Source organism: Lepidochelys kempii, chromosome 2, assembly GCF_965140285.1.
Source record: "Lepidochelys kempii isolate rLepKem1 chromosome 2, rLepKem1.hap1, whole genome shotgun sequence".
NCBI lineage: Eukaryota > Metazoa > Chordata > Testudines > Cheloniidae > Lepidochelys > Lepidochelys kempii.
In genome coordinates this window covers 110,248,214-110,274,713 of record NC_136381.1, presented here as the reverse complement: position 1 = coordinate 110,274,713, position 26,500 = coordinate 110,248,214, and the positions used below count along the sequence as shown (strand labels likewise).

At 41.7% G+C, this 26,500-nt stretch overlaps 3 protein-coding genes across 6 annotated transcripts in view; 1 reads left to right on the top strand and 2 right to left on the bottom strand.

The window, feature by feature from the left end:
• RANBP9 (RAN binding protein 9) overlaps nt 1-7,571 on the top strand; it is a 71,593-nt gene extending 64,022 nt beyond the window's left edge. The window contains exons 11-14 of one of the 3 annotated variants that reach the window (XM_073331931.2): nt 1,071-1,189; nt 4,452-4,603; nt 5,589-5,700; nt 6,600-7,571. In XM_073331931.2, coding sequence (XP_073188032.1) covers nt 1,071-1,189; nt 4,452-4,603; nt 5,589-5,700; nt 6,600-6,730 — 514 coding nt within the window. In that variant the 3' untranslated portion in view covers nt 6,731-7,571. Of the gene's footprint in view, nt 1-1,067; nt 1,190-4,451; nt 4,604-5,588; nt 5,701-6,599 lie in introns of all 3 variants that reach the window. The other 2 variants (XM_073331932.2, XM_073331930.2) reach the window with 2 other exon arrangements.
• A 1,622-nt stretch (nt 7,572-9,193) lies between these two features.
• Nucleotides 9,194-21,211, bottom strand: NOL7 (nucleolar protein 7). Its single transcript, XM_073331935.2, has 9 exons — nt 21,206-21,211; nt 18,437-18,951; nt 15,713-15,773; nt 14,276-14,334; nt 13,581-13,612; nt 12,205-12,286; nt 10,833-10,954; nt 10,673-10,750; nt 9,194-9,525 (listed from the first exon to the last, which is right to left on the bottom strand). The coding sequence occupies exons 1-9, from the start codon at nt 21,209-21,211 to the stop codon at nt 9,440-9,442; spliced, it is 1,041 nt and encodes a 346-aa protein (XP_073188036.2). The 3' UTR covers nt 9,194-9,439.
• The window catches only part of SIRT5 (sirtuin 5), a 24,969-nt gene continuing 19,265 nt past the window's right edge, over nt 20,797-26,500 (bottom strand). For both annotated transcript variants that reach the window (XM_073331921.2, XM_073331922.2), the window contains 3 exons: nt 25,854-25,977; nt 22,782-22,897; nt 20,797-21,593 (listed from right to left, as the gene is read on the bottom strand). In XM_073331921.2, the coding sequence (XP_073188022.1) occupies nt 21,518-21,593; nt 22,782-22,897; nt 25,854-25,977 (316 nt within the window). In that variant the 3' untranslated portion in view covers nt 20,797-21,517. The remainder of the gene's footprint in view (nt 21,594-22,781; nt 22,898-25,853; nt 25,978-26,500) is intronic.

Here is a 26,500-nt window from a genome sequence, read left to right as displayed (position 1 = left end):
CATGCTTTGGCTGACTGGGTTTTGGTTCTTTCCCCAATCCTGTTCCTCTGCCCTCCATCTTGTTCCTGATGTTGCTTTCCAGTCTGAGTGAATAATCTATGGACTGAAACTTGCTGAAAGAACTGCATTGTTTTGCCTAAAACTAGTGTTCTCCAAATAGCTTCATGCTTGCTTGCCCTTTCGTGTAAAAAAAAAAAAAAAAAATAAGAGAACTGGAATAGCAGATTTTCTCAGCAGTTGAAGTATACTTCCTACCGCTTGTGACCAAGCTCAAAACCCACATTGGAATTTCTGTGTATAATTATCAGGGATCCTAGAAATCAGTTTGCCACGGAAAAATGATGAATTTGCGTTTTTACAGAGAATCTTTCGTTTTTACATTTTTGTGAAAACTATAAACCGTACAGTAGAATCCCGTTTACCCAAGCCTTTATTATCCAGCTCTCCGTATTAACCAAACTGGGGCTGAAGTGCGCTGGTTTCACCAGAGACCCGCCACCCAGAGCTGAAGCTCTCTGGATTATCCAATTTTTTTATTCTGATCGGGCCCTGATCCCAATTAGATTGGATAAATAGGGTTCCTCTGTATCAGTAAAACATATTGAATTTGTATAATATTATGGCTAGAGAAACTAAAATTCAGCCTTTAATCTTAATCACGAAAAAATGTGAATTTTTTTCAGATCTTTTATCAAGAAAAACTAGGATCTCTGATAATTATATCTAAATTAGCTATATGTATTAACATGTATTTTAACATATTTCAACAAAATAGTAAAATTAACTTTTCACATCTCTTAGCTCCAGAGATCTGTACTACCTCATGCTGAGTGTTAATGTATTTCACATTGGCTGTTGGGCTGGGGCAATCCAAAATCCCTGATGCCTGTGTAGTGATTTTCTGTGAATAAATCTATGGTTTATTATTACTGATCCAATGTGATATTATTAAAAAGGTGATATTTTGACTAGGGGAGACGGGGAATTGTTAAGGTGAAATTGTAAAGTGGAGAAGCAAACCAAAGTATTTTTGAAGTTAGTAATATGTTTTTCCCCCCCTTTCTCAGCAGTGATGTAGACATGGAAACAGATCACTACTCCAATGGAGTTGCAGAGACTTCATCCAATGGCTTCCTAAATGGTAGTTCTAAACATGATCACGAAATGGAAGAATGTGACACAGAAATGGGTCTGCAGTGATATTTTACATTTTTAATAAAAAGTGATGGCAACAAGGTTATGTTTTTACTTGCAATGCTTCCCAAATTGAAAATTAGTGACATAACTGAAATCTTAACTTTCCATTTTGCTAGTATTGTACTATATGTAAATCTCATAACTATCTGGCATGATGTTAATCTGACAACAAGCAGGGGAGGGGAATGTTGAATAGATATTTTAAGCCGGCACATAACTTCAGTTGGAAACCATTGTGCTTTTTGTTTAGTTCATTGATGTTAGCAGTTAATTTTTCCCTGAAAACTCAACATTCATTGATAGCAATACAACTAATATCTGTTATTGGACCAACTTTTGTTGGTGAGAGACAAGCTTTCAAAGAGCTCTTCTTCAGGTCTGGGAAACTACAAGATCTGAACAGATTGTTTAGCATAAGTAGTTAACGCATATTTCAAGGGGCCGGTCAAGATGAGGTGGCCTGTTTAACACCTCTCCAGTGGTAGGGAGGAAAGGAAGTAGGGGGCAGGAGGCGGTGGGGGAGGGAGAGGTTGTTTAGTGGGTTACAGATTGTTATTATAAGCCATGCATCTAGTGACTCTGTTCAGTCCATGATTTTTAGTGTCTAGCTCCCAGACTTGTCTTTGAAAGTGTTGTCCAGGTTTCCTTGGAGGATGAGGACTGAGAGAGTGATTGTTTTAAGTGTTCACCCACCGGTGATATGGTTGGTGTCTGTCTTTTATAATTTTGCTTGTGTGAGTTCATTCAAGAGTGTAGTGATTGTCTGTGAGGTTTCACCCACATAGTTGTTACTGAGGCATTTAGTGCACTGGATGAGGTACACCACATGTTTTGATAAGCCTGTGTAGAGACCCATGGGTACAGAAAAGTGTGCTGATAATTGTAGCAGTGGGGATATGTCTGCAGGTTTTGCATTTGTTCTGGTGCTTCTTTGAGTTGGTGTGTCCTGGTGTGTGGGCAGCTTGCATCTGATGAGGTGAGGTTGGGGGTGGTGGTGGTTTGAAGACCAGAAGAGGGGGTTTAGGAAAGATTTCTTTCAGGATGGGGTCCCAAAATGGCCAATACCAAGGAACCCAAGGTATTGGGGAGATGTTTTGGGACAATATTCTTTTCCCTGTGGACAGAGAAAGGAAGGGTTGATAAGAGATTGAAATGGTTCTGCTTCCCACCAAACAGAAATTTAATATTTTCCCCATTTGACTTAACTACATTTTAAGGTAGGACTATACTCTATGTAAAAATGGCTGTCTTTCTTACTCATCAGATCTGTTCTGTGTTCATTCATACCTGTTGACTTTAGTGACAGATAAGTTTAACAGCTTCTTTTAGAGCCAGCACAGCTAAGAGGAAGTTATCTAAATTTCAGTTATAGGGCCTATCCGATGTACCTGTGAAACCATGCTGAAGGCATTGAGGGTTACACAGGTGTAAATAGGCCATAATTTGGCCTCACTAAATCTTTCATAATGGTCATGTGTGAGAGAGAGAATCCAGCTTGACAATCAATCCCTGTATTTGCAGGACTGCATGTTGGAAAAAACAGTTTTTTATTTAAAGTGAGACAAATGTATGGATCTTTTTGTAGACTTTCAGAGTACAACAGTTCTTAAAAAGATCTGTGAAACTGCTCCAGTCTCAGAGCATACACTAATGCTGTTCTGCAGCTTCCCTAATAAACTAACATTAGGTCATTGTTTCAGCACAGTACTTCTGTTCCCAGCACTCAACAAGAGTCCTCTGAATTCCCCGAGTCTTACCCTGTGTATTACATTGCTGAAACTGAATAACAAGATCTGGTTTGTGTTCGAAAAACCACTTCTTTACTCTCTTGCAGCCTTTTCCACAGAGGCTTTCTGTGATAGACATGAAACAGCTGCACAGGGCACAGAGTTGCTTTTTTTTTTAATTTAGTTGTTTACAGCCTCTGGAAAATGAAGTCCTAGACTGGGCTCCAGCTAGCAACACACATCGCTGCTTGAAGACTCGTGGGTGTTTCACTTCTGTAAAAGACATGTGGCTTCTTGGACTACCCAGAATACTTTACACCCCACAGTTTGAGACCTATTTTATGATATTTCATTTTTTTGAACTCTTTCCAGTTTCTCTAGTGTTATGTACACGTGTGTGTGAGATTGTAGTAACCAGAGATCTGTTTTGGAGGTGACAGTTCACTTATCTAAGATAATTATGGAAAAAATTACTCTTATAATTTGCTGGATGCTATTAAAAGCTAGACCTTATTATCACAAGCAAGTTACGTACAGACTAGACTATTTTTAAAGAGATAGGGAGGATGTCTTTGTGGCTAAAGCACAAGTCTGAGTTGGAGATCTTAATTCTGTTCCATAGCTGCCTGTGTAATCTTAATAAGTCAGCTAACTTCTCCCTACTGTAGGTTCTTTATCTGTAAAAATAGGGATAACTCATCTCATAACATGTTGAAATTGATTAATGTTCATAAAGTACTTTGAAATCCCTTGGTGGAAAGTATTAGAAGTGGGAAGTACGGTCACCTGTAATTGTTCCAATTTGTAATGCTCAAATAAGATGTGTAAAAACCCTCCAGTTTTTAGCCAGTACCCTTTTGTGATCTGAGATTTAAGTTTAGTTGAGAGTTACGTCTGCTGTGCTATTTTTAGCTTTTTCCCCAAGGGTCCTGTAGATTCCTAATAACTATGAAGTGACAGTGGACTTGCAGACATAAAGTATGTTTCTGGGGTTAGCTCTGTAGCAATGTCTGATCTGTTAACCTCGTTTTGACAGTTGAGAATTTGTAAGGCCGGGTGCTAATGTGAACAGGCAACTAGAATTGTTTGTTCTCCCCTAGTAGACAATAGGCTCATTAGGCTTGGTCTGTGCACAGTGTTGCACCAGTTTAACTAAAAGTGCCTTTAAACCAGTGCAAAATCCTGTTGGATATTCTTGATTTTTGAACCTGCCTTATAGCAGTTCAGCTTGTCATTAAATTTACTCCAATGCCAGATGCATGAGGGTTTTTGGCCATTTTAATTAAATCTGTTTAACTAATGCAATTTCTGTAGGTAGAGGCTTCCGTAATTACTTACAGGTCTCCACAGCTGTGCGCTGTACACCAGGCACATTGTGCCAAGAATCCTGGTCCTGAATTACTTTCTTTCTGAGATCTCACACATCTGCTCCTGATTACATGAATTAATCAGTTGGCAGAAACTTATTAATAGCGTACATTTGTACTGCCATATTGTATTAGTGATGCTGACTTGTCATTCTTGCAGAAGTTGACTCAAGTCAGTTAAGACGTCAGCTCTGTGGAGGTAGCCAGGCGGCCATTGAAAGAATGATCCATTTTGGAAGAGAATTGCAGGCAATGAGTGAACAGCTAAGGAGAGAATGTGGCAAAAACACAACAAATAAGAAAATGCTAAAGGTATGGCTATATTTTACGTTAGTAATTTTGGTGACTGCACTTCCAAGTGGAATTTTGCAATATCTGCTGCCTTAACCAAAGCTAGTTTTTTGCCTTTTTTTTTTTTTCATGAAAATGAGAAGAGCTATTGCAATATTTTTCTATTCTGAGGAGCATGGCTTCCCATCTTGTGTACAGCAGTTTTATGGTCTGAACATATAAGGTGAACATTACTCTGGCAATAAGAGAAGTAACCACTGTTAAAAATTCTTTTTTTAAAATTCCTAGATTTAAAAATACAAGGCACGCAGTCTCCTCCCCACATACAACAAATCATATAGTCGCCTCCCAATAAATCTAGAACGTGGACTACGTAGGTGCCATTTCGAGTTCCGGTCAGATAAACATTGGACCCAGTCAAGCAGCAGAACATGGGGTGCTATATCAAGGGAGAATACATATGCCTGAAATGTGATGTAATGGTTGCTCTCTCTGGATGGGTGGGAAGTGCAGAGAAAATTTTTGTCAGTTATTTTCCTTATAATTTCTCCAGCTGCTTTTTATAGTTATGCAAGACTGTGGTGGAAAGTAATTCCCATATAAAAACCATATTGAGTTTTGCTAGCTGAAACAAGAACTCTGTTATACTGTTTTTAAATCTCTTTCTTTTGCTCTCCTTGTCACCAAATACTTTTAATCTAAGTCACCTTTTCACATGTTGAAAATAACTTTTTTAGGTTTTTCTAATATTATGAAGTTGCAGGTTGCTGTGCTAAATGGCATGAGCTCAGTTTTCTTAACTCTAGTATTGTGCACATGCTCTAATCATACAGTAGCCCTGTATGCTGATTTATTAACAAAGTGCATTTGCAGCCTCTCGTATGGCAGACAGCTAAATTTTAGTTCTAGATTAGGAGGAGGAAAATAGCTTTTATGTCTGTACTAACCTGATATAGCTGTGTAAGTTTTAGATAGAAAACAAAACTGAACACTAATTTTCCCACAGGATGCATTCAGTTTACTTGCATATTCGGATCCTTGGAGCAGTCCAGTTGGAAACCAGCTTGATCCAATACAGAGAGAACCGGTGTGCTCTGTTCTTAATAGTGCAATACTAGGTAATTCTTTATGCTTTTTGCTTCATGGCATGTTTATTCAGGTAAGTGGTGCTGTAAGCACAAATGACATTTGCATTCCCTAGACTCTTGCAAAGGGCTGTGTATCCTGCGATATGTATAGTTGAATAACCACTGTACCTGTATTAATGGGAGTACCTGAAATAAACTGATACAAAATCCATAAACCAGAGTTTTGAGTGTCCATGGCACAATGGACAATCAAAAAACCCCCCAATACTGAACAGATTATATCAAATTAGTGACTTACTGACAGTGCACTGCAGAAGAGAAACACCAGAATAAAATTCCGTGATGTTGCTTTTGCAGTAATTTATCATAAAACCCTGGTATTGGGGGTCAAAGTCCTCACTCACAGTATAAGTGCCACAACTATATTGCTTTGCTTCTCTCGGAGCCGAGCGAGAGTACCAGAGTACATCTGCCTTTCACCATTAAAGTCAGCAGTTTTTCAAATGACTACAGTAGTCGTTGATTGCGATGCAGTTATTTCATGTATAGGTAATGCCGCAGTATGAGAAACTGTTCTGTGATAACTTGGTAAATAATGACTTACAGGCAACTACAGTTCATCATACAGCAAGACTTATCTTTTGAGAAATATCAAAAACCTCATGCACAAAGGAAATTCAACAGGTTAACGATTTCAAACCATTAGTAATGTTATGAACTGTCCATGTTGTATTATACATACAAACCTGCCTAAATTACAGATTCAAAGTTTGTTACTGTATAGTTGAAAGGCTTACAACGTGTGAAACTGGGTCGATCTTTGGTGTTCCAGTATGCCAACTCCATTTCTAGTACTGTGTCCTAGAAAGTGATTTGCCTTCTAAATTTTTAAAGATCTATTACACAGCTGCATTGTTGAATCTTTTCAGAGACCCACAATCTGCCAAAGCAGCCACCGCTCGCCCTAGCAATGGGACAGGCTTCACAGTGTCTAGGATTGATGGCGCGTTCGGGAATTGGATCATGTGCATTTGCCACAGTGGAAGACTATCTACACTAGCTATGCATTTGAAGATTTCAAGTATGTATTGTGGCATATTCAACATGGAGGTATATCAGCTCTGCTGACTGGAATTTGGATCTTTTAATTATGTACTAAGGACAGGTCTGTCGCTTTATGTTGCTTCCTAGTTTACAGCATGATGCAAATGATTTTCTAACTTAGTGTTAGGAGAAATTTTCCATCTTTAACCTCTTAGACAACTAAGAGTTAAAAGTATCACTGATGATGTCAGACATCCAAATTGACCATTACAAATTCTTTAAATGATTGTTCAAAACAAACCAAAAATCCTACCACCTTGAGGTGGGGCAGAAGAATAGAAAATGTTGTGGATGTGTTAGCATGTGGGTGATGTAAAGTTCAAGCAGGATGACTTACCAACCTCCACCCTCATTATTATTACATAGTTCTATCAGTGTAACTTGCAAAATGCATAAACACCTGACAGTTTGGATATATAGTGTTGATGGGAAGAAATATTTTTAATGTGTACTGTAAAACTTGAAATACTCAGGAGCTGAGTGAATATGTTTGTTGCTACTTACAATCCCTACCTGTTGATCTTAGTAGTTTGTTTTAACATGGTCTTTTCAACTTTCTTTGTTTAACTACAGACAACTTCTGTTATAGACTCACCAGTTTAACTGTTGTATAATAACAGTATTACATGTCACAGTGTGGTTACGACCTCTATTTATATAAAAACCAAATATTAGTCAATTTACAGTCTTAATTTAATCTTTGTACACCTTGCATTTTTAAAAGTGCTTAAATGAGTACTATTGCAATAAAATGTAGTGATATCATAATTAACCAGCCATTAAAAACTTATTCTACAGATATTAATAGCTTTGGATTTGTATGCTACACTGATTCTACTTTGTGTTCTAGCTTTTGAAACTAATGTGAATTGAGCACTTCAATTATGTACAGGGCAAAAGCAGCAAATGGTTGTAGAAAGTTAAAATAGCTTAAAACTGCTTTCTCATGAGCAAAATACTACTTGCTTCAAGAAACTTGGGGAAGAGTCCAGCTTTCCCAGTCTTTGGCTAGTGGACTGAAGTTTCAACTGAATGCACCAACAATTTGTGAAGAGCTATGAGGGAGCCACCAAGCAAATGCTTTCAACCTCCTGCTCATCTTAAAATAAGCTTTAATTTAATCAAACCCAAAAGCACTGACACTGGATTTCAGAAAAGGGAATTCAGACTCTGGATTTTATTTTCTGTAGTACTTATATTAGTCAGCAAGAAAGCTACTGCATCTCAGAAGGCACACATCAAAAAGCAAGAAGTGTGATTAAAGGGCAAGGTCCAGCCCCCTGTTGCAACAGAAACAAACTACTGCAGGTAAGGTAGATTACTCAACGGGAATTTGAAGAGTGAATACTCAACTTGAAAGCAGTTCCACAAGAAGCCTCTAAAGGAATGCAGTGAGTCAACTGAAGACCAATACCACTGACATCATCCTAGGGGCCACTGAGCACTCTGTTACCTGAAAATAGTCAGCAAGTTGACAATCCCATTGCAGAACAATAAATTTCTGAAGGCAGGAACTGGTAGGGCTGCTAATTGTGCAGTCTTATTAAAATCAGGTACTATACCAGCAAATGGGAGGCAGCTAATTCAACCAAATTTACACCTAGAATATATCGTAGGAACCCATTAGTGTAGCTTCTGTTTACACAATTCTAGTAGATAAGGCAGGAATATTGCCATGGATTAGCAACTTCCTGAGGGGGAGAACAGATCAACTTTCAAGGTTAAAGTACCAGGGCATATAGTTTGCTCCTAACCCTGGTGGTGGAGGAATATTGGATTTGTGAAAAGTTGAGGGTTGAGAATCTAGCCTTTTTTTTTCTATAGAAGTGCTCTGTATCAGAAAGTAAACATTAAACTTGAGCTCACAACTGTGTTGCTGCCGTTTTATAAAGATTGGCTTCATCACAGTACAGACCGCTTGCTTCAAATTCCCCATATGAAAATCCTGCAGCTGATAGCTGGTTTTAAACTGACCTTTTCACCTTGTCTGTGCTCTTATGGCCTTTTGCTAGCCATAGTTCAGCTTAAATGACATGAGTTGAGAAATAGGGGAAATCTGTGGTGGGTACTGTACAGAAGCAATTCTTGCCTTGTAATGTGCTTTTTGTATTATCAAAAGTCCAGGTGGGTAATGTGCAATAATGACAAACTGCCTAAGCTGAAGGTTCCTGAAGGCAGAACTCAAGCATTGTGTAGTGGTACCATCAGAGCTGATTCAAATGCCCTACCCTGGGACCTCAGGTACCATTCCATTGATTGCAGCTTGGCTAGGGAAGACTCCCTTCAGAATAGCAGGTGCCCTTGCCAAGGGCACAAGTTGCTGATCACAAGAGCCTTCTAGATGGTGGGGAAGCAGAGCAAGGCTCTGCTTCCAGAAAACATCATCCAGCAGGTGAACACAACACTCTTACACAGAAGATATACTTAAAATAGGTTTTATTAATTATGGTATAATGTACAAGTTATTTTGATAACTTAGGTTGCAGAGAATCAGTTGGATATTGATTTAAAAAAAACCCTATCCATTGACTGCTTTCTTGCAGATATCACAGCAGTGGTGGGTTTAAGAGAAGGTGGCTCCTGGCCATATTTTAAAAGTTAATGCGTGAAACACAGGAGCTTTACAGACAGACCTCAAAGATAGACACTAAGGAAAATGCTGGCTTTATCTTAATTTTTTGTTTGTTTTTTTTTTCTTTGTAGACATCCAGTGTTTTTTAAACTGCTTAGCTTTCTGTTTTTCCTCTGACCCTAAAAGCAAAGAAAATGTAGTATTAGGCTGCAGATTCTGGGGTATGTCCAGGGAGCTTTCATTTGGAAAGTTTTAATAGACTACATAGCACTCAGTGTGTGCTTCATCCAGTTTATTCTGCAATGCTATAAAAGGGGCTCCATGTTACAGCAAGAGGAGCAATTTGATAGTATAGAAAACCATCTGCCTCAGCGTTTCACTTGACTCCACTGTGCCATTTCAAGAATGTCATAAAATCCTGGTGCAAAGAACAATAGGAGCAGAGATACTTTTGCCTTTTGTAACTTCTGAGTCTAAAAAAAGAGCTGACTTTCTTCCATTTTGAAGCCCACAGGTGAGTACTGTATTTCACACACAAAACACCTTCAGTGTCTGTTGCTTTCTTTGACGTTAGTGTGTACCGTTTTATACACATTAGCTAATCCTCTTCTTCCCCCACAATACTAAATCCTACTAGTTTATTCCCCCTTTAAAGGGCTGAAAAATATTAAGACTTTCACACTTAATGCCCACCTACACCAAAAAAGACAAGTTGAGGGCCTCAACATCCCAAGAACTCAATACCATGTTGATAAGCAAACTCCATCCTGTGATATACTGAACATTCACAAATCAAGAAAACATGCTTTGACCAGCAGTTTGAAAGGAATAGATTTTATATTCATTATTTTTAGGCTGTGTGTATGAACGCAAGCGCTAGCTTTACGTTAATACTGAAGCCATTTTGTTTAAGTGGCAGATTCTACCAAACACTCGTGTATATGTTTAAGCACCATTCTTAGGACTACAGTTATAAGCCTGTTTGCAGGTTCAGGGCTCTAGTTTTCAAAATGTTGACTTTTGCCTATAGTAAAACAATATCAGGTGCATTTAAATTGCTCCACCTACTGTTGTCTTAAACCTAATCATCATCATGTTGCATGGAGTTTAGCCTTCCCTTCAACAAAAGGCTCTTAGGCACAATATTACAGTAGTTATTTACTTCAGATTTATAAATATTAAACTACACTGTTCCAGATTGTGTACTGTTAACCAAACCCTTTTGTGGCTAATTTTTGTCCTTGCTTTAGCTGACAATTTTATCATACTCAAGTATTTTTGCACATTTTAAATACAAACAAAGCATTTTGGGTTCACTACACTTACCCCAATATTTGTTCACAAACTGAACTGCAGCTTTTTTAAGTGGACTCTTCTTGTTCACAAAAGAAAAGAACTGGTTTGCTGAAATAAATGAAAGGAAAAGTTAGTCACAGAGGCAGATGATCAAAAAGATACAGAATTACACCTGGAAGAGTTACTTTACCAGTTGTTCGGTTGGTGCCTGGTCCATATAGATGACTCTGTATAAAGTCTTTGGCCATTTTTTGGTGCTGGCTGGTTAGATCTTGGTCTTTTAAGCACACGGCCATATAGTTTCCTTTGAATCTAGTTAAGTTAAAAAATAAAGTCACTTGTTTAAAACCCCCAAACAGTATATGTTCTGGCCAACATCTTGCTACAAGATATGCTTTTACTGGCTTCTAATTCCTAAGCCATGTTCCACTCATGTAATATTTTTCAACTTCATTAGAACAAAAATGTTTTGGTGAAATACAAAAGTATTTCTATATTATGGAGAACTCATACCAGCAAGTCTCATATACACATCTTTCCCCAGAGTTCAACAGCACCAAAAATGATGTCTCTGCATTTAAAGTTGTGGGAGCATAAAAGTTTTCCTGCCAAAAGCCAGTGCCAACTATTCTCTAGACTCATGTCACCAGTTGGATGCTTAGACCATGTTTGAATAATTTTGATATTTTTTCTGTGGGATCCTTCTCTTTTCTCTCCCTTCTGTGGGATCCAAAGGCTTTATCCCACCACTTCCAGCAAGGGGACTTCACTGCCCATGAGGCATCATTTTAGTCCCTCACTACTGTTGCACAGCATGATAGCCAAGTCATATGCATAGTGCAGGAACCTTAACCCTTTTCTATATTTGCAGATGAGATCTCCCTGCAGCACTCAGAATGACTAGGGGAATCCATGCACAAATGCAGACTTTCTGGGCATAGTTTTCCCTGTAGGCAGAGGAGGAATTATCGGTGTCCTGAAGCTCCTGGCAAAAGGGAGAAGAAAACTCACAGGATTGTTGAGAGACACTCAGTCCAAACAGCAATTTTTAGCAAGTTTATCTTTGCTGTCTATTACCAAAAGGCACACATTTCCCTCCACAGCATCAGCCAGAGGGCCTTTCTCGCTATTCCATAGCCTCTGCTGCTCCTGGCTGTTGGCAGAGCATGCTGCCTTTAAGCACAGACCAACTGCAACACATTCATAGTGTAGTTTCATTGTAAAACCTACTTGGCCACATATTACTTCAAAAATAGCACAAGTGTGGGAGGTGCTAAAATGCATTCTTCTCAGGAGACCACTTGACTTATATCAAAAGGATGTCACAGGGAGGAATGATATGGGGTGCATGAAAGTGTTGGGATCCCAAAGCCCCCACATTAATAAGACAAGAAAAAGCATTCCTCTCCTTATCATTGAAAAAGCATTGTACTGCAGGAAAGACGTATCCCACATTTTTCACTCACACAGCATGGCCGGGGTAGAAGTTTGATCTCAAAATAGAGTGAGTTACGATTTTGACCACAGTAACACTTTAACTGAACTGGAGCTACTTATCATACCTAACAACCCGTTTGTTTCCTCTGTTGTCCTGTCCCGTGTTACGTTCTTCATTCTTATTTTCAGACTCATTTCGATTTTCACCTAAAATAGATGCAAGACAGTCAAACAATTTCTACACACTAATGTCAATCCCCAGATAGTAAGTGAAACTGATCATAGGTAGGCCTTTGGAAAAAACAATTCACAGGTCTTTGATTGAACCAAACATTTCCAGTAGCAGCAGCTCATATGGTAAGAGGTGCTGCTGTCAGTACTCTGCCTGAACGGCCTTGTTGAGGACAAAACAGGCTTTGGAGGACACACCTTTACATGTGATTTCAGAGCTTAATTACTACCTTCCTGAACAATACGGGGGTGGGGGGTGCAAAGAGGAATCATTGCTGTGGCTGGGTCACAGGAAAGGATGAGAAGCAAGAATCAATGCTATTTAGCAAGAGACAAAACATGACTGGATCAGTATTTAGCACTTCAAGTTTTCCAATAGTGAAAGTGAGCAATAAAGCTGTAGAGATGAAACAGCCTGTAATGTAGCACAATGGCTGTGCATAGCCCAAGGAGTCCTAAAATACAGTCCAAGGTTGGCTTCACTCCCTGTATCTTAGAGAATTAAGCACCACTCATGAAGACTGATTTCTCAAGAAACCTAGAGTTCAACTCCATTATTGTTTCTAAAGCATTATGAAGATATAAAATTGGGGGTAATGTTTACATAGCTCACAGGAGGTTGTGAAATTATATTTGTAAAACAATTGAGATCTGCAGATGAAAGGGACTACAGCACTACACATTTGTGTCTTTGTGAGTGCCCTGGATTTTGGTTTTGATGAGGGGAGAGGTTTCTCCTCTGTTTCTACAGTGCCATGAGAATACAGAACATATATGGCCCTGCTCCAAGAATCAAGGAAGATAACAAGTGCATTAGTAAAGGCTGTTTTATGGTTGTGGTCATTTCTGAGAATTACAAAGATGCAAATACAAATGAATGCCTTCCAGTGTTGGGTCACCCAGAAAAACCTGGTTGTTTTCCACCGATCCCTCTTCTTTATTTAGGCTGTCCAACTCTCCAAGCTGTTCTGTCTATGCTAAAAGTTTCTTCAAACACTGAGTATTTTAAATCAAGCACTTGCACAGCAGGCCTCTCAAAACAGAGGACATGGAACTAGGGCCAACACTGATAACTCCAGAAGAAAGGAGAGTCAGAGAGGAGGAAGTTAGAATTGCTAGGCTGCAGCAATCAGTAATTGTTAAATTCAGGTTTCACTATCACAAGGGATTGCAGCGCCACAGAACAATCTTACTGCAGCTATTTCTAACACAGAATGGACCTCATATCTGGGACATCATAAAAAGAAATTAACATAAGTTTATATCTTACCTTGTTTGGTTGTGTCAGACAGGTTATTGTTGCTTAGGAGGGAATGAGAAAGTTTGTTTAGAAACGTTACTCTTCACATTTAGGAAAGAGCCCATCAATCTGTGGTTATTCACAGTTATGTATTTTAACTCCTTACAATATTTACAAAGTCCTAAATAGAATAAAGACTTTCAAATAATTATTTTTGTATATGATCTTGAGCCTTAAAGATTAGATGGGGATTTGAACAACCTAGGTAACCCTACTAGAACTTTGTCTTTAAGTTTCAGTACACTGTTGAATGTTCAAAAATACCTTAAATAGTAAGCTTCAATAGCACATGTACAATCCTATTAATGCCATAAACCATCCTCTTGCAACCACACAATTCATTATTAAAGACACACAGAGGGAGAAACAATCTAAGCAACGTGACTTTTTTACTTAGCTAATTTTCTGATTGTAACCATATCTGGAAAGATATAATGTGAGTATAATTAGAAAAGCGAGTCTGAAGAAACCTCTAATTCTTAGATCCGCAGAGACAATACAGTTATAGGAGAGAGAAATGCATTCTGTTCTTGCCCACCCATCATCAAAGTTCCAACCACTGATTCTTTATTACTGCTGATCTTTTTTTGCAAGCCAGAAAATACAGCTAAGTCCTAATAAAATTAGGGCACTGTTTTGTGCACTAGGGCACTACTTATACTTACTTAATCTGTGCTCCTGAAGTTAACTCCTCTAGAACATTTTCAGGAAGTAATTTTCTTTTCTAAAGAAAATTAAGGAAATGCTTTAATGGCTACAACTCTTCGTTTATGTGATGTTCCTTTTCAAGACAGTATTTGATGACAGCAAAGCTGTTCTACATATTTTTGAACTTGTCAAAATACCAATGTCAACAAATATTCAAAAATTTGGTTAACTTCAACTCTTGGTGAAAAATCACTTGTAAACTGGGGGGGTGGGGGGGGCAGGGAGGGAGGTGGGCTATTCTTACAAGCTCCACCAGCAAATTCAGTCCTGTCTACTCTACTACAAAGAGTACAAAAGAGTAAGTAGATTATGCAGATGTTCAAAATACGTTCATGTGGGTCTCTGGGCTCGGCTACTGGTAAGTAGGTTTGAATAGACCCATGGGTTCTAATCAGTTCCTAGAGCTCCGGGGGCTTAGCTCCTTCTTGACTGAAGAAATAAATAAGTGGTGATAGATGGTAGCTACCCAGCCCACCCAGCTGTCAAGTTCAGACAGCCACAGATTTTATATATCTTGGTACAGTAGAGTCCACTTATTAGCAACCCCTCAGCTGCCAGCAAAAAGTTGCCATTATCTGGCAGTTGCCGATAAGGGAAGCAGTGCTAGAATGTGCTTTCCCTGACTGCCCTCTGCAAACCTGCCTGCAGGCAAGGCAGCAGTGGGGAGGGGTGCTGCTACCCAAATGGAGTGGGGGCACTGGAGGTCCATGGAGCTACACAATACCGTTTCCCCCTGCACCCCCCAGGGGTCAGTGCTCAGCGTGCTTGTTTTCCTTGGATTCAGGCCCCCAGGAGGGCGGAACCTGGAGAACGCAGGGAGAGGTACTGTGCAGCTTTGGCATCTGGGCTACAGCCCCCATCCCTGCTACTGCCCTCGCCACAGCCTCCCAGCCTGCAGGCCCTTATCGCCTGTGCACTCCCCTGTGCGTAGGCCGGTTTGCGGGGCTGCAGCAAGGAAAGGCAAGTCCCAGTGCTTCCTTGCCTTACTGTAGTCTCCCAAACCTGCCTGTGGTGGGCTCTCAGGGCTTCCTTCCCTGCTTGCAGCCAGGGCCTTGCTTTTCACGAAGTGGCATGTGGCTGCCAACAGCCAAATCCCATTCACACTACAGTGGATGGGGCGGGATTCATTCCTGCAGAGTGGTGATATTAACCAGAATTGTTAATACCCTGGCCGCACTGAGTGGACTTTGCAGTAAAGGCTCCTCCACTCCCACACTGTCATGAGAGACACTGTCCTTGGGCAGGGGGCTCATCATCCAGGCTCATGGCAAACAAGGATGCCTCTTGGCCTGTAGGCTACATCTCTCTTGCAGCAGCCTGACACCCTCAGTGAGCAGGGCCTGCGATCACAAAGGACAAGGCAACCTGGCCTGGCCGAAGCAGGCCCTCTTTACCTTCTGCTCTTTGAAGAGCTCCTCTCGCTGCCGCCGCTTCTCCTTCAGCAGCTCCCTGTCCCTGTGGGGAGGAGAGAACATGCAGGTCAGCGCTGGTACAATGTTACAAACTACTACCATCACAATTTACTGCCTCTGCCTTTCTGCATCTTTGGGTCCGGAGGCAGCAAATTGCGACACATGCAGATATGCTTTCCACAATCTGCTATCTCTACCTTCCCCCATCCTCTGGTGCAAGGGAAGCAAATTACGATTCACTGTTTTGATAGTTCCATCACTATTTGCTACCATTGTGAAATCTCCATTTTAAAATTTGGGCACAAATAAAACAAGATATTTTTCTAGTTTGGAGAAGCGTTCTACAGAGTTAAACCAAAGGCAAAACCCCAAATGAAGATGGTGTTATTTCTTTATTAGTCTCCTTCCATCGTAGTTAGGTAATATAGTTTTTATAGTAAACAAACATTTAATGTACACAAATTAGTTGAAGGCATAGTAAAATAGTATTTTAAATACTAAACAATAAATTGTCAACAAAAGCTATTAGGCAGCAGATCTACTGTTGTTCCATATACAGAAACAAACACACACACAGTCACCCTTACACACAAATTTGTACTACTCTACTTTGGCACAAACATATGAGCCCATTACCCCCAATCTTATTTCAGGGAAAGATTCTCAGGCCTTTGCCTCACTGCTAAAATTGAAGTTGCTTGTCCTCACTGTGTTTTTAGCTTAGAACAACACCCACGCCTTAGTTACTCCACGTCAAACAAAATGGAAAAGGGCTGGATTCACAAAGGGACTTATGCACTGCATTTAGGGATGTAAAATGTTAACCGACCTTAACTGTTAATACCTGGCCAGCCACTCACACCCCAGCCCCCGGCTGCCCACACTGGGCCAGACCCCCACAAATATGGTCTAGATGAAATTACTATAAGGTGGGTGCACAAGTGGTTGAAAGAGTAGTCATAAATGGTTCACTATCAAACTGGGAGGACACATCTAGTGGGGTCCCACAGAAGTGAGTCGTCAGTTTGCAACTATTCAATATTTTCATTAATGAGAGGGGAGCGTATGCTTACATAATTTGCAGATGACACCAAGCTGGGAAGGGTTGCAAGCATTTTGGAGGACAGAATTAGAATTCAAAATAACCTTGACAAATTGGAGAACTGGTCTGAATTCATAATGCAAGAAAGGTGTAAACACAACATATGCTGTGTTTGTAAGTTAAATTTTCCTGCAAGCACATTAACAATAAAAAAAAGATTCTATCACATGTGGTTAGCAAACAGGTAGAAGCTGAAATCAAAGAGGAATCTTTACAGTTAAAGCAGCTAAAACATGGATTAATTATAATAGGATAAAAGTGCCACCACTTTATATGCATTGCTTTTAGAGGGGATCACTGTACAGCTAGGCCAACATCCTCTGTGTGCCCAGCAGAATCTCCCATGATGCTACTGGGCTTCATTCTCCTGCTCTTGAAAGATGTTCTGACCAGTGCAGAAAAGAAAGGAGGAGAGATCACCTTAAATCAGAGGTTCTCAAACTGTGGTCTGCGAACAAGCTCCATTCAGGTGGTCCGCGGATAGTTCCCTCTAAGAGGTGCGCCTGGGTAGCCGCACACAAGAGAGTGAAAGGGCAGCAAGGCTCCACTAATTAGGTGCCTGGACCCTGGAGAAGATGCACATATGAGGTGGTGGCAGCCTTGGAGGGAATAGGGAGTAGATGGGAGGGGGCACTGGCGTGAGAAAAGGGGGTGAGAGGATTTTGGGATGTGCAGGGCTGAGGCAGCCAGAGAAAGAAGCGACTTTCCCCAGCTCCAGGACTGCGGCTGCCGGAGAGAGACAGCCCTCCTTCCCATCCCCAGTTCGGGGGCTGCTGTGGCGGGGGAGAGAGGGCACATCCATTGCATTAGAAAAGTAAGACTGCTAATATTAAAATAGGAGTTGTGCTTTTATTTGTAGAACAAAAAAACAATTATTATTTGGATAAAAGTGCTATATAACCCCCCCCACCCCCCAAGTGCTTTACAATAGTTTGCAAATTTTTGGAAAGATCATTAAGTGGTCCGCTGAGACCCTCAGCCATTTTCAAGTGGTCCACGAAAAAAAGAGGTTTGAGAACCACTGCCTTAAAATTTTAACCTGAAACCATTTATTGAAATTTTTTTCAGGCCAAAATCGATACCTGTGAAACGTTGCGAAGGCTTCCCTACACAGGGCAAGTCAGAAAGTTGAGTGCTTCCCTACTTCACTCCTCTTTAGATTTAAGAGCAACCAACCTGGGGCTACACCTGGACCGCGCAAAATGGCAGAAGTGTTCAACAGGTGAAAGGCCCCATGACTAACGGTGCCCTGCGGGAGGGCTCCGGCCTGGCTGCCGCTGGCAAAGCGAAGGCCACTTGGGCTGCGGAGCGAAAGGCTCCCGGCCGGGGTCCAAGGCGCCGTGACGGACGCGCACGAACGTCCCACCAGACCGGCGGCCGCTGCAGCTCGAGGGCCCCGGGCGGCGACAGCCGGCCGCAGCAGCAGCAGCAGCGCGTGGCGGGGCACGCTCGGGTCGCACGCGCCTGCTCCGGGCCCCCACGTTCTGACGGGCCGCGGTTCCTCGCCCCGCCCCCTGCCCGCAGCGGCGCGTTGCGGGGTGGGGGGAGGGGGAGGGGAGGGTCTGGCCTCAGCGGGGCGATTGCGGCCAGGCCGGGCTGTTTACCTCCGCGCTGTGTCCCCACGGCGCGCCTCCGCTCGGTCTCCGCCGCGGCTCTCGCCCGCTCGAAGGTCACCTCCTCGGGCGCCTCCTCTCCTCCTCCTCCTCGGAGGTGGCGGCGGCGCCCGCGGGCGGCTCCGGAGCGGCAGCTTCTTTCTCCAGCATCGCGCGCCGCCCCCCGCGTCATCGCCATAGCGGGGCCCCCCCTTTTCACCTCTGACCCGGAAGCAGTCGCGGGGCCGCCACCGTCGGGCTTGACCTACAGCTCCCAGCCTGCCCCGCGGCCGGCTCAGCCTAGGACCGCCCAGGCGCCGCGCTCGCGCTCTGTAATTGCTGGCGGGCGCCCTGAGCCCCCTGGAGCGAGCGGAGCGCGCGGCGAAACGCAGCCCGAGAGCCGCTGCCTCATTCGGCGCTGCCCCACCTGCCCCGCGCTGCGCTCCCGGCAACCCGCGCGACACTGTGCCCCGGCCCCCTCCCCCATCCCGACCGGCTCCCCAGCGCCCAGGCAGGCTGCAGTAGCGCTGCGCAAGGAGCGTTTCAGAGTAACAGCCCCGTGTCAGTCTGTATCCGCAAAAAGAAAAGGAGGACTTGGGGCACCTTAGAGACTAACCAATTTATTAGAGCATAAGCTTTCGTGAGCTACAGCTCACTTCATCAGATGCATACCGTGGAGAAGTGTAGAAGATCTTTTTATACACACAGAGACTATGAACCAATACCTCCTCCCACCCCACTGTCCTGCTGGTAATAGCTTATCTAAAGTGATCATCAAGTTGGGCCATTTCCAGCACAAATCCAGGTTTCTCACCCCCCCCTCCTTTTTTTAAAAAAAAAACACACACACACACACACACAAACTCACTCTCCTGCTGGTAATAGCTTATCCAAAGCGACCCACTCTCCCTACAATGTGCATGATAATCAAGGTGGGTCATTCCTTGCCTACAGACAGCCCCCCCCAACCTGAAGCAAATACTCACCAGCAACCACAACACCACACAACAGAACCACTAACCCAGGAACTTATCCTTGCAACAAAGCCCGTTGCCAACTGTGCCCACATATCTATTCAGGGGACACCATCAAAGGGCGCTAATAACATCAGCCACAACTATCAGAGGCTCGATCACCTGCACATCCACCAATGTGATATATGCCATCATGTGCCAGCAATGCCCCTCTGCCATGTACATTGGTCAAACTGGACAGTCTCTACGTAAAAGAATAAATGGACACAAATCAGATGTCAAGAATTATAACATTCATAAACCAGTCAGAGAACACTTCAATCTCTCTGGTCACGCAATCACAAACATGAAGGTCGCTATCTTAAAACAAAAAAACTTCAAATCCAGACTCCAGCGAGAAACTGCTGAATTGGAATTCATTTGCAAATGGATACTATTAATTTAGGCTTAAATAGAGACTGGGAGTGGCTAAGTCATTATGCAACGTAGCCTATTTCCCCTTGTTCCCCCCCCCCCCCGACATTCTGGTTAAACTTGGATTTATGCTGGAAATGGCCCACCTTGATTATCATGCACATTGTAAGGGGAGTGGTCAGTTTGGATGAGCTATTGCCAGCAGGCGAGTGAGTTTGTGTGTGTATCTGGTTGGGGGGGTGAGAAACCTGAATTTGTGCTGGAAATGGCCCACCTTGATTATCATGCACATTGTAGGGAGAGTGGTCGCTTTGGATAAGCTATTACCAGCAGGAGAGTGAGTTTTTGTGTGTGTGTTTTTTTTGAAAAAAAAAGGGGGGGTGTGTGAGAAAACCTGTATTTGTGCTGGGAAATGGTCCACCTTGATTTTCATACACATTGTGAGGACAGTGGTCACTTTGGATAAGCTATTACCAGCAGGAGAGTGAGTTTGTGTTTGTGGTTTTTGGAAGGGGGTGGAGGGATGAGAAAACCTGTATTTGTGCTGGAAATGGCCCACCTTGATTATCATACACATTTTAAAGAGAGTGGTCACTTTGGATAGGCTATTACCAGCAGGAGAGTGAGTTTGTGGGGGGGGGGGGGGGGGCGGAGGGTGAGAAAACCTGGATTTGTGCTGGAAATGGCCCAACTTGATGATCACTTTAGATAAGCTATTACCAGCAGGAGAGTGGGGTGGGAGGAGGTATTGTTTCATGGTCTCTGTGTATATAATGTCTTCTGCAGTTTCCACGGTATGCATCCAATGAAGTGAGCTGTAGCTCACGAAAGCTCATGCTCAAATAAATTGGTTAGTCTCTAAGGTGCCACAAGTACTCCTTTTCTTTTCGCAAGGAGAGTATGACACACCCCCGCCCAAGCCCACATTAATTTAGGCAAAGCCAGACCCAAACCCCCGCTCCGCAGTAAAAAGCAACCACAGGCGACAGAAACACTCCTTTAATCTCCTATCCCATAACAAGGTAACAGGTGCTTAAGCAAGGGAAATAACATGAAGACCGTGCAGCTCCCCAGTGCAGCTGGTAAAGCGGCTAGGCTGGAACTGGTCCTCCCATAGGCACCGCGCTTCCATCCATGTCACACACACAAAGTGCAGCGCCGCAAGCCCCAAGCTCCCCCTGGAGTGAACGTTCCCACGACTCTCTAAGTTTTTAGGGTGTTTATTTCTTTTCAAAGTGCCGAAGTGTTAGCCCCATAAAAAGTTACTTTCCCTCTTTTCACACAACATCCCTTTCAGAAATTTCACTTCTCATAAAAAAGGTCAAAGATCCATAAGCCTCCAATTGGTTTACAATGAAGTCTTTGTGGAGTTCAGATTCATATAATAGAGCACCATCATCCTATTCTAGCCAGTCAATTTTGGAGTTATTTTTAATTGTTTTTATGTTTTCCTTTGACAGAAAAGATTTTAGTCAGACAGAAACATGACCTTTTTTAAAATTCCAAAGTCCGGTATTTTCCCCTGTTCCCAATCCTATCACTGCCATCAGTGTAAGTGAGAATCAGGATTTCTTTGATTAGTTTCATCCACAGATCTAGTCTCCTTACAACACTTAGGGTTTCTTCTACAACAATCCAGTTCACCTTATGTGTACTTCCTGATATTCTTAGCAATTTAATTATTTCCCCTCCCTCAGATGAATGCTCATGAGATTATTTCAGTTTCATGGCGAGCAAGTGCTGGAGGCAGGGTGGTACCACAGGGACCTGGGAAATGAAATCTGAAACAGAAATTGGAATGGTTAGGAGAAAAAAAAAGATGATAAAAGCCAGTTATAATACAAATTACCACCACAGCATGTTTGCCCTTTATACGCTTCCCTTAATCCAGTTTCTGCAGGTTGTCTAGTCATTTTAAAAGGGTAATTTTTCCTACACAGACACCGGAGCAAGCAGCACCTGTTGTAATAGCTGTTTAAGCAGCAAATCATTCAACAGGGTAAAGAAGTAACTTGACTGAAATCCTATAGATGTCACATTTTAGTTTTTGTATTTTCAATAAATTGGCAGTTAAACTGAAACACTGAAAAACAAAACCAGGAGAGTTTAATACAATCTGATAGAGAATTATAAACTCTTCGGACCCCCTTGTCTATAAAGTTTAGGTTTCAGAGTAACAGCCGTGTTAGTCTGTATTCGCAAAAAGAAAAGGAGTACTTGTGGCACCTTAGAGACTAACCAATTTATTTGAGCATAAGCTTTCGTGAGCTACAGCTCACTTCATCGGATCCGACAAAGTGAGCTGTAGCTCACGAAAGCTTATGCTCAAATAAATTGGTTAGTCTCTAAGGTGCCCCAAGTACTCCTTTTCTTTTTATAAAGTTTAGACAGATTTTGAAAAAATAGTAAACAAAGAGCTAGGAAACGTCATTGTCTAACATTTTCTAGACCAGTGGTCCCCAAATGGTGGGAGCACCCCCCTTGAGGGTCATGGCAGTACGTTTTAGGGGGGCACATGGCAGGGCCTGGGCCAGCCCCCACAGGGGCCAGGGAGGTAGCACCACCCAGCCCTCACTGTGCCCTCAGACCAGCTCAACTTGGCTCCCAGCCACAGCTCTGCTCCACCTTGAGACCAACTCCAGTCCCAGCTCCACTCCGCGCCCTGCTCTGACCCTCAACCCAGCTCTGCCCTCACCCGCTTTCCACCCTCAGGCCAGAGCCACCTCTAGCCCCAGCTCCTCCCCAGCTCCACTGTCAGCCCAAGCTCCTCTGCTGATGAAGCCTTGGCTGTGCAGTAATGGAACAGGGGGACATGGGCAGACTCCATTACTAGTAAGGGGTCAGAACAGGAAAAGTTTGGACACCACTGTTCTAGACACTTAAGAGCATTAAGTTTTATCAGGACAACATAAGAAATCATTTAAGTTAACACTGCTTCCCCCTTCTACCTAAACTGTGAGTAGTTTTACCTGAACCTATTTGTAGCCGGGGTGGCTTGCATGTTAAATTCTGCAACTGGCACTCCTCTGGCAGATACTTGAGGAGCAAACATAGCAGCAGGATACACCACAGAAGAGGTTCCCACCTGCAGGGAAAAAAAAAACAGCATCAGATCAACATTTTAAAAAAAGAATCCAGTACCTTCAGACATCCTGAGAGACTCTTGACCTACAGCTTTGCTAAAACATCTAATGCATGTTCAACCCTACAATACGAGTCTACAAGTATTGATATGGCCTGATTTCTGCAACCTGCCAAAATCTGAGGGGTAAGAGGTCTGATGCAGTACTCCTCGGACTGGAAGGGAGTAAAAACAGCACCCAAGTTTGCTCTTCAGCCCTTCTAGTTGACAGTGACAGTGGTATGGCGGAGACCGGTTACAAAATAAGCCATTTTCAATCATATGTGGTTGAGGAGGAGGGAAAAGAAAAAAATCACTCAGAAGTGGGGCCACTGACAAGGGAATAAATAAGGGAAATCCTAACAGAACACAGTCTAAAGCAAGTTTAAAAATATTAGGTAAAGTAGCTGCCCACCTACCTTTCAGAGGTATTGTGGAGATTAATATTTAATAATAGAACACCATTTATTTAAATAGTTTGGATGCTTTCTACATTTTCAAATATATTGATTTCAATTACAACACAGAATATAAAGTGTACGGTGCTCACTTTATTTTTGATTACAAGTATTTGCACTGTAAAAAACAAAAATAGTATTTTTCAATTCACCTAGTATAAGTACTGTAATGCAATCTCTTTGTCATGCAAGTTGATCTTACAAATGTAGAATTATGTAAAAAAAAAAAAAACAAAACAACCTGCATTCAAAAATAAAACAATGTAAAATTTTAGAGCCTGCAAGTCCACCCAGTCTTACTTTTTGTTTAGCCAATCGCTCAGACAAACAAGTTTGTTTACATTTACAGGAGATAATGCTGCCCTCTTCTTGTTTATAATGTCACCTGTAACTGAGAACAGACATTCTCATGGCACTGTTGTAGATGGCATCACAAGATATTTACGTGCCAGGTGCGCTAAAGATTCATATATCCCTTCATGCTTCAACAACCATTCCAGGGGACATGAGTCTATGCTGATGGCGGGTTCTGCTCGATAACAATCCAAAGGAGTGCGGACCGACGCATGTTCATTTTAATTATTTGAGTCAGATGCCACTAGCAGAAGGTTAATTTTCTTTTTTGATGGTTCGGGTTCTGTAGTTTCTGCATTGTTGTGTTGCTCTTTTAAGACTTCTGAAAGCATGCTCCACACCTCATCCCTCTCAGATTCTGGAAGGCACTTTAGATTCTTAAACCTTGGGTCAAGTGCTATAGCTATCTTTAGAAAGCTCACATTGGTACCTTCTTTGCGTTCTGTGAAATCTGCAGTGAAAGTGTTCTTAAAATGAACAACGTGCTGAATCATCATGCGAGACTGCTATAATATGAAATATATGGCAGAATGCAGGTAAAACAGAGCAGGGGATATACAATTCTCCCCCAAGGAGTTGAGTCACAAATTTCATTAAAGCATTATTTTTTTAATGAGCATCATGATCAGCAGGTAAGCATGTCCTCTGGAATGGTGGCGGAAGCATGAAGGAGCGTACGAACGTTACCATATCTGGCACGTACATACCTTGCAATTCCGGCTATAAAAGTGCCATGCAAATGCCTGTTCTCACTTTCAGGTGATATTGTAAATAAGAAGAGGGCAGCATTATCTCCTGCAAATGTAAACATACTTGTTCGTCTGAGCGATTAGCTGAACAAGAGGTAGGACTGAGTGCACTTGGAGGCTCTAAAATTTTACATTGTTTTATTTTTGAATGCAGTTTTTTTCTACCTTAGTCTACATTTGTAAGATCAACTTTCATGATAGATTGTATGAGGTGAAATGAAAAATACTATTTCTTTTGTTTATCATTTTTACAGTGCAAATATTTGTAATAAAAAACAACGTACACTGATTTCAATTACAACACAGAATACAATATATATGAAAATGTAGAAAAACATCCAAAATATTTAATAAATTTCAGTTGGTATTCTATTGTTTAACAGTGTGATTAAAACTGTGATTATCGTGAATAATTTTTTTAATCGCAATTAATTTTTTTTAGGTAATCGCATGAGTTAACTGCGATTAATCGACATCCCTAATCTGAACATGTAAAACACTGAATATATTAAAAAGCAAAAGATGAAGTTGCACTTGAAAGAATAATCTATGGTGGAAGAGGCAACTTCGAGGAAAGCGGTCACTCAACTATCAGCATAGATTGTGCTATCATTGCAAACATGCTTCTTCTCTTTTCTTCCTCATTTAGTATAAATTAAATGTTAAAGTAACCTTAAGCACGTTGTTAGGGACACATTCAATTAAAGCTAAAAGTAGTTTCAGGTACTACACCTGTCCCTTTTCCTTCCTACCAATTTATGGGATTTTACAGAATATATTTTCCTATGTTTTGAAATATTTGTCTCCCCCCTTTTAGCAAAATGAAAAACCCATGCAAACAGGGGAAACTGATTGGCTATATTAAACTGACCATCTATAAAAGTTCTGTCTGATACAAAATTAAAACAAAAAAAATATATTTTAAAAAATGATTTGTTAGCTTTTACAACTTCCTAAACAGTTATAGTAAACAAAAAACAAAAAAAAAAGGTCAAAAGTGTGATTTTTTTTTTAAAGGTTCCACTGTTTAAGGAATTGAAAAGTTAAGCAGTATTAGGTTGGCCATATTGCACAAGTACTTTCAACTACTGCATATGCAGCTAGTGTATAACTTTAATATAGATAGTATGTGCTATGTGGCCAAGTTAACACTGCTGAATTTACTTCGACTCAGAAATTCTTCACTGGTATGTTTAAATCATCAAACTTAATGCTACCCTAACAGAGTGAGACTTTATTTTAATGTATTATGTTTCACTGAAACTGTCTCATGGCTGTATCTACATTTCCCATATCTGAGAGATGTGATTTCTTAATTTCAGTTTGCTTGACTAAATAGGAAACCAAAGCATTCCTTACCACCAAACAGAGGTCACAGATCTCAAGTTCATTTTCAACCTCCGTAAGAATGTCTGAATTCAGAGTTTCTCCAAACCACACAACATGGGGACGGAGGAGGCCATTGCAGCCTTGCTCTTCACACCTGTGACAAGTTACAACAATAGAAGGAGATGGAACATTCAAAGTGATTTTGAGCCTTGGATTGATTTGTTAAAAATGTTTAAGACTGACCTATTTCAATTGCAACAGGTTTGTTAGACCACACTTAGGACAACAGTATGTTCAATCTAGGCATGATTAAGGCTACGATTTAGTCACGGGTATTTTTATAAAAGTCACGGACAAGAACCAAAAAGTCAGGGCCTGTGACCTGTCCTTGACTTTTACTAAAAATACCCCTAACTAAAACTAAGGTGCTGGGGGTTGGCTGAGTGGGGGAAGCGCTCCTGTGGCTGCTGATGCGCTACAGCAGGGGTTCTCAACCTTTTTCTTTTTGAGGCCCCCCAACCATGCTATAAAAACTCCCCGGCCCAGCTCTGCCACAATTATTGGTTTTCTGCATATAAAAGCCAGGGATGACATTAGGGGGTGGCAAGCAGGGCAATTGCCTGGGGCCCCACGCCACAGCTGTTTGGGGGTGCAGCTTGGGGCTCCACTGCTGCTGT

Coding starts and splice junctions, on each gene's coding strand:
- NOL7 (XM_073331935.2), bottom strand. Junction 10,751..10,832: donor AGGCACCAACCGAACAACTG/GTAAAGTAACTC, acceptor CATTTATTTCAG/CAAACCAGTTCTTTTCTTTT. Junction 9,526..10,672: donor GTTTGTGAACAAATATTGGG/GTAAGTGTAGTG, acceptor CTTTGCTTTTAG/GGTCAGAGGAAAAACAGAAA.